The sequence below is a fragment of the Salvia miltiorrhiza genome, chromosome 4, assembly GCF_028751815.1.
Source record: "Salvia miltiorrhiza cultivar Shanhuang (shh) chromosome 4, IMPLAD_Smil_shh, whole genome shotgun sequence".
Lineage (NCBI taxonomy): Eukaryota > Viridiplantae > Streptophyta > Magnoliopsida > Lamiales > Lamiaceae > Salvia > Salvia miltiorrhiza.
In genome coordinates, this window is record NC_080390.1 from 6,532,963 (window position 1) to 6,540,961 (window position 7,999).

At 36.4% G+C, this 7,999-nt stretch overlaps 1 protein-coding gene across 1 annotated transcript; it reads left to right on the top strand.

The window, feature by feature from the left end:
• The first annotated feature begins 6,182 nt into the window (after positions 1-6,182).
• Positions 6,183-7,502, top strand: LOC131022469 (cytosolic sulfotransferase 15-like). Its single transcript, XM_057951962.1, has one exon. It carries the CDS (start codon positions 6,257-6,259, stop codon positions 7,271-7,273), a length of 1,017 nt encoding a protein of 338 aa, XP_057807945.1. The 5' UTR covers positions 6,183-6,256; the 3' UTR covers positions 7,274-7,502.
• Positions 7,503-7,999: the final 497 nt, after the last annotated feature.

Genomic DNA, 7,999 nt, shown 5'->3' on the forward strand with positions numbered 1-7,999 from the left:
ACCCAAATAACCCAATTGGTTAACCGAAGCGGGTATTGGGTAACCGAACTTCTAAAACGGTTCGGGAACGGTTATTGAAATTTGGCAATTTCGGATTCGGGTAACCGAACCCGAACCGATCGACAGCCCTAGTTATGGGTATCTGTCTCACATTTATTATACATAGTAAACTAGCCCTTAATTTATAAATATCGGGTGTCAATTAAACTCATGGACATAAAAAGCTTAAAACACTTGATGATTTTTTTTTGAAGTATGATTTTTTTTTATAAACTGCAAACCAAACTGTTACTACGATTTGATTTGGTCCAACTTGGATACATATCCAATTTAAAATGGATCTCATTAAATCATCAAATCATATTTTATAATTTAGTTTGATTTTAATAATATCACGCCACGTCGCGAGCACTCCTAGCTTTTTTTAGTCAAAGAAGAAAATTTCAACACCGCAAAATAGAAAGTCACAAGAGCTCGAGGGTAAGACTCGGTGTATGTTCCTGCTGGTTCAATTACAAGAGCTCGAGCCAAGAAGTTCAAGCATAATTTGATGATCTTAGTTGAAGAAGTTTGGAAGTCAGAGTTGATGAAGAAGCCAATCGGAGATTGTGGAGTTGGCGAATTGAGCCCATGTTTGATTAATCTTATTACATGCGAGTGGGCCGAAGTTTGAAGACTTTTATTTATTTTTTGAAGACTTTATTTAGTTGTTTTAGGCCCATTAGTTTGCAGCCTTGTTTAATTTTTGAAATTAATTAAGAGAAATAAGGGCTTTGTTTGGCTGATTAGGGTTTGTTTAAGTTTGTTTTCTTATTAGATTAGGTTTAGTCTTTGCCTATATATATGGCATATTTTTGTTGGACGAAAATTCAGCTTTTATCATTAATCAAATTGTGAGTTTGTTTCTCTCTTGAGAGTTTTCGAATTTCTCTTGATTTTTTCAAGACGAGTTCAATTATCCAGCGTAACGGCGAGTCAACCAACCCTCGTCGGGTGTCATCCATCGTCCCCGAGTTGCTGCGTCAACGTCACGTTGGGATATAGGGAAGTCATTCGCCTATATAATTTCATGGGTTAGATTAATAGGTTTTGGGATTCCATAGTTTGTTTGTTTCAGTCTTCCGTTTGCGTATCGTTCGATCGGTCTGGCAAGGATTGTATCATTTGGCACCAGAGTCACGTTTCGTATCCAGGTTTCGTTTTCGCGTTCTTTCCTTGGTCAAGGGTAGACGACATCATTAGGGTTTCGTTTTTGTTCCGTCTGCTGCGTTTGGTTTCGTTTCGTTTTTCTGTTCCGTGCTATTCCAGTTGTTAGGGTTTCTGTTCTTGAATATTTTTCGTGTTTCCATATATATTTTCTGTTTGTTTTCGGTTTCATATATCTCATATATATCTTCCGTCTGTCTGTTGGAGTGCCATAACATACACGCCCATACACATCCATACACGCCCATACACATCTATACACGTCCATATACATCCATTCATATCCAACATCCGAAATTTTTGTTTCGTTCTTGATTTTTTTCTGAATCCATGTTCTGTAAGGGTTGAAAAAAAAGAAAAAAAGAGTAAAGAAATTTCCGAAAATCATCTTGTGCAGTTTTTGTTCCTTGATTCCTTGGGTAAAATAGAGCCTTTTGGGGCAGTTTCTGTGTGCACCATTTCTGACTTTCGATTAAATCTCGTTGTGTTTTCTGAGTTCCTTGGGTAGTATAGAACGTTTTGAGCCTGTTTCTACGCAACACTTTTTGGGTTTTTCAGTCTGCATTTCTTTGAGTTTAAAGTCTTCGTTAGGTAGCATAGATCATTTTAGAGTCTGTTTTGTTGCTGTGGTGTCTTGCGGGATGTTTCGTTGAGTGCTCTCGTTGAGTCAGTTTGGTGGTTTCGTTTGTTTTTGTTGGTGATTGAATTCAAGTGGTAGATTGAGGGAATTTGATTCGAGAGAGAACTTGAGTGGAAAAAGGCAAGAGAGAGTGAGATTATTATAGTGAAAAGAGCCATAGTTTGAGTGATACACGAGTGCTGAGTGAATCATTATTGAGTGATATACACGAGTGCTTGTAAGGTGGTGAGGTTCCTACTTTGTTTTTACTAACCGTTTCTTATTTTCTATGTCAATATGTCAAAGAAAGATGATCAGGGTTCGAATTTGGAGGATCAACCTGTCACTGATCCAAAGGCGAAGTTCATGATGGAGGCAATGAGATTAGAATTGGGAAAGATTCTGAGGTCCGAATTGGAAGGGGTGTATGAGAGGATCGATCAGATCGAGCAGTCTCAGTCCAATTCCGCTCGAGGAGGATGTGGTGATCGAGGAGGACGTGGTGGTAGAGGAGTTCGCCAGCAGTTTCGACATACTCACCATCATGAGGAGTATGTAGAGAATTCTGAGTATGAAGAAGAAGACGATGGGAACTGGCGTAGAGATGGTGGACAGAATTATCAAGATAACAATTTGGGCAACATCAAGATGAACATTCCCTCATTCCAAGGGAAAAACGATCCAGAATTGTATCTTGAATGGGAGAGAAAGAAGGAGCTATTGTTTGACTGTCATAACTATTCCGAGCTCAAGAAGGTGAAGTTGGCGGCAATAGAGTTCTCAGATTATGCACTTGTTTGGTGGGATCAGATGGTGACGAGTAGGAGGAAAAACGGTGAACCACCTATTCAGACTTGGCATGAGATGAAGGCTGTGATGACGAAGCGTTTTGTGCCTAATCATTACTACCGAGAGCTTTTCAACAAGTTGCAGAATTTGAAGCAAGGGAGTATGAGTGTGGATGAGTATTATAAGGAGATGGAGGTTGTCATGATCCGAGCTAACATAGTGGAGGAGCGTGAGACGACCATGGCGAGATTCTTAGCTGGTTTGCCTTGGGATATTCGTGATAAGGTGGAGTTGCAACACTATGTTGAGTTGGAAGATATGGTCCACATGGCTATCAAGATAGAGAATCAACTCAAGAGGAGGGGCAACAACAACAACAATCAAAGGCAGGCCAATTGGAGGCAATCCCAACCAGCTTCTAGTGGTTCCTCGTTCAAAGGGAATCAATGAAAAAAGGACGCGCCGCCGAGAGACGAGAAGAAGCCGTTTTTTAAGTCCCGAGTAGAGACTTCGAGTTCAGCAAATCAGGCCAGTCCAGCAGTTCCCGATGGTCGAAATTGAGATAAGAGGTGTTTCAAGTGTCAAGGATTTGAGCATATTATGAGTGAGTGTCCAAACACGAGAGTTATGATCATGCGAGATGACGGTGAAGTTGTTACGGATGGTGAGGAGACCAATTCGGAGATGCCATCGGAGATTGTGGAGTTGGCGAATTGAGCCCATGTTTGATTAATCTTATTACGTGCGAGCGGGCCGAAGTTTGAAGACTTTCATTTATTTTTTGAAGACTTTATTTAGTTGTTTTAGGCCCATTAGTTTGCAGCCTTGTTTAATTTTCAAAATTAAGAGAATAACAGCCTTGTTTGGCTGACTAGGGTTTGTTTAAGTTTGTTTTCTTATTAGATTATGTTTAGTCTTTGCCTATATATATAGCATATCTTTGTTGGACGAAAATTCAGCTTTTATCATTAATCAAATTGTGAGTTTATTTCTCTCTTGAGAGTTTTCGAATTTCTCTTGATTTTTCCAAGACGAGTTCAATTATTCGACGTAACGGCAAGTCAACCAATCCTCATCGGGTGTCATTCATCGTCCCCGAGTTGCTGTGTCCACGTCATGTTGGGATATAGGGAAGTCATTCGCCTATATAATTTTGTAGGTTAGATTCAGAGGTTTTGAGATTTCATTGTTCATTTGTTTTAGTCTTCCATTTGCGTATCGTTCGATCTGTCTGGCAAGGATCGTATCAACTTATGTGAACTTTGACAAGAGGTTGGAGATCTCATTCAATTAATATTTTTCAATAGATAACATAATATTTGAGTTTGGAATTTATGTATTTAATAATCTATATGTACACATATATATTTACATTAAGTTTTTATATATACTTCGAGAATATTCAAAACAAGGAAACTCATCTGTATAAAGAGTGAGGTCAAAGATTTAAACTTCATGGTCCCTCTTTCCCTTAATAAAAAAAAATGCTATATGTGCGTGTGTGTACACTCCAAAATACTACTTTTGGGACAGAAATAGGTGGATTATTACTTTTTTATTATTTTTCTTTTTAGTTCTATCAAAAATTTCATCTAATTTAAAATGGCCACATCGGATTGAATGCATGGACATCCAATGGAACACGTCAAAAATAAGCATTGGAAAATTCTGAAGGGTCATAAATAAGAAAAAATAATTATAATAATTTATTTTGTAATTATCCTTAGATTGAGATAGTTTTTAAAAAAATATTAAAATGATAGATTATAAAGAAATATTTCCCCTTTATCTTATGATGTGTTTCGATTTAGCTCTACATTGCAAATGAAGTTTTGTGGGGGATCGTGACGGATGAAGTGGAGATCCACAACCTTGATTAATTTGGGATTAATATATCGTATTATTGTACAACTTTTAATATATTTATAGAAATAGAAAAGGTAGACGTGCCCTTAAAAAACTCACAAAAACTTGCAGTAAAAAAAAAAATAGAAATAAAAATCACACAAACCACCAAAACATTCAAAAATTAATAATGCATGAGTAATAAATTGCATATTTAATTATTAATATTCAAACTCTAAACAATAACTCAAGAGAGGGACTTGCAGGTCCGAAGCTGAATTAAAATTTATTGAGAAATAAAAAACTTATAAATCCATTGATAGCAGAGAGACGCTAACTAAGGAACGAAGAGTAGATAGATGGTATATGGATTAGAAATCAAGTGAGCAATCTTCCGAATCGCACATATACAAATTAATGACATTCAAATAAAATTATTATTTTAATTAATTCGTTGCGATTAATAAGTAAGAGAAATAATAACCCGATCGATTAAGCTAATCTTACTGTTTTTAATTAAGTATTTACTCTTTCCGTCCCCCAAACTGCATCTTTCTAAGAGACGGTGACACGAGTTTTAATAAAAGTTAATTGTGTATTTGGTGAGTGGAGAATGAATATTATTTTCAAAATAGGTTAGGAAGATGTTTTGAAAACGACTCAACATAGAAAGAGAGAAAAATGTTTGATGGGCACAGCAAGTACCAGCTACTTTGATTTCCTCATGAACTCAGTTAATCAAGCTACATCGTTTTCTATTTTTCAATTAATAATACACACATTACAACTATATATAAGAACACAAAACAAAAGGTCCTTATTTAATTTTATTTTTTTTAGTTGGATTTATGGTAGATTGGTTTATTAATCATTAATCACTCACCACTAATTCGATGAACTAACCACTAATTATCAGCACATCACCGTATATTTGTTTTTACCAACCAGCGCATTGTCAAAATACTTCCTATGTAAAAAGCACCATTTGATTTATTTTTTTAATTAGAATTATAAGAGGGACGTAAATATAATTAAATAAACAATCCACACAAAGGTTAGAAAAATAATCGCATACAGATGAAATCATTATCCACACAAAGGTGAAACACTACCCATATAAAAGTGAAAAAACTACACCGCATGCAGGCAAAATTGAACCAAAGACCTCTCAGTGCTCTCACAATAGAGAGACTTTGAGTGCCTCAACTTTGCCACTTGAACTAGGCCTTATTGGCGCACCCTTTGACTTTCATTTGGACGAAGTAAAAGACCACTTTTTTTTAAGGGTGCATTTACTTTGATGGAAAATGAGAGAAAATGTATGTTTTCATCTATTTTATATCATTTTCACATATTTACTATGATGAAAAATTTTCTCTGGGCAGAGTGAATGTATTCTCGGACAACTCTTTTTCACTTATTTTCTCTTCAATGTAGGATAATATTATCTTAAGGTAGGAGTGTAAAAATATTTTCATATATTTTTTTTAATTTTTTCATCTCTAATAAATATATAATAAAAAAATAAAATAATAATTTTTTTAAAATTTTTTCTTATTCATCATTTTTGAATGAAAATTTTATAAGACACACGTGGACTTTTCATGAATCACGGGTTTCTCGGGCATTATTTTATTTTAACAAAACATTTGTCGTGCGTTATATTATGCATGTGGTCAGCTTAATTTGACCCCGCACGCTGTACACACACAAAGTGCTATAAATGGATCTCCATATTTCTTGATTTTTGCATCACATTGAGAAGAAAAAAAATAAAGAAAGAAGAATCTTGGAAAAATGGGCATCACCAAAATCCTAGAAAACCAACCCAACACACGATCACCAGCTGAGCTAGATGAAGTAACCCAAGAATGCAGAGAATTGCTCATCACACTCCCAAAAGAGAGAGGTTGGAGAACTTCAAATATCTATCTGTATCAAAAATTTTGGTGCCAACCAAAAGAAATCGAAGCCATCATCTCCATGCAAAAGCACTATATTGCGGAAGACTCCGATATCATAGTCTCCACCATCCCGAAATCCGGCACCACGTGGCTGAAAGCATTGTGCTTCGCGGTGGCCAATAGGTGCCTCTACGCCGGCCACAACACCACCCACCCCTTGCTCACTTTCAACTCCCACATGCTTGTCCCTTTCCTCGAGTATAAACTATTTGCAAATCAGGAGATCCCTGACATGTCGCGTCTGCCAAGGCCCCACCTCGTGGGGACCCACGTGCCTGTAGGGGCCTTGCCAGACTCTGTCAGGGAATCCCAGTGCAAGATTGTGTACATGGTGAGGAATCCTTTTGACACATTTGTTTCCATATGGCACTTCATGAGTAAGCTGAGGCCCGATTCTATGGGCCCGTTATCATTCCAGGAGGTTTTCGACATGTACTGCCGGGGAACCATAGGGTTCGGCCCGTACTGGGACCACATGTTAGGGTATTGGCACGAGAGCCTAAGAAACCCTAACAAGGTTCTATTCCTGAGGTATGAGGAGATGAAGGAAAATGCGGGGTTCCACCTGAGGAAGCTCGCGAATTTCCTAGGGTTTCCTTTCAGTGCTGAGGAAGAGGAAGATGGCGTGGTGGATGAGATAATTAAGATGTGCAGCTTTGAGCAGATGAAAGAGCTAGATGTGAACAAGAAAGGGAAGGGAGCCATTGTTGATTTTGAGAACAAGAATTTGTTTAGAAAAGGTGTGGTCGGAGATTGGATGAACCATTTTAGTCCAGAAATGGTGGAGAGATTGAGCAAGATCATGGAGGAAAAGCTAGCTGGTTCTGGTTTGTCCTTCAAGATTAATTGAGTACAATGTATTGTATACTCCATCTGTCTCATAAATACATGAACATTTGTAAGTGACACGAGTTTTAAAAAATGTTAGATAAAAATGTATTGTGAGTGAAAAAAGGGTGACACTTTATAAAAAGTAGAGATGAAAAATAAAGGGATTGTGGTGGGATAATGTACCAAAATAAAAATGTTTATGTTTTTGTGAGACAACCCAAAATGGTAAAATGTTCATGTTTTTGTGAGACGAAGGAAATATTATATATAGGGATCAAACTCAAATTGATTATCATCAAGCATAAAATAACAAACATCTATGTGTGGTGCATGCTTATGATCATATATATATATGTGTGATATTAAATGCATAATATTGTTATACATATTATACGCGAGTTAGATTATACCGAGAATTAATGACTATTTTCATGAAAAATAAGAATAATAAATAAGTCAATATAAATTAAGCTGCTTATAATGCACAAATAGCGTATTCAATTAATATGATAAAATTTTTGTCTCCTCCAAAATTTGAATCCAGGTTTGAACAACTATTCATACATTACGAACAACTTATTCGTTATTTTTTTTGCACGATAAATTTGAATAAATTAATATTAACAATAGAATTTGAATATTTAACGTTTCAAATTCATTCTCATTTCCCACCACATTCGATCATTCTCACTGAATCCTTACTCTATTATACATATATATGTATCGTATATGTAATCGACCGGGG

Bases quoted from the DNA above. Each gene is read 5' to 3' on its own strand.
- LOC131022469 (XM_057951962.1), top strand. From the start codon at position 6,257: ATGGGCATCACCAAAATCCTAGAAAACCAACCCAACACACGATCACCA.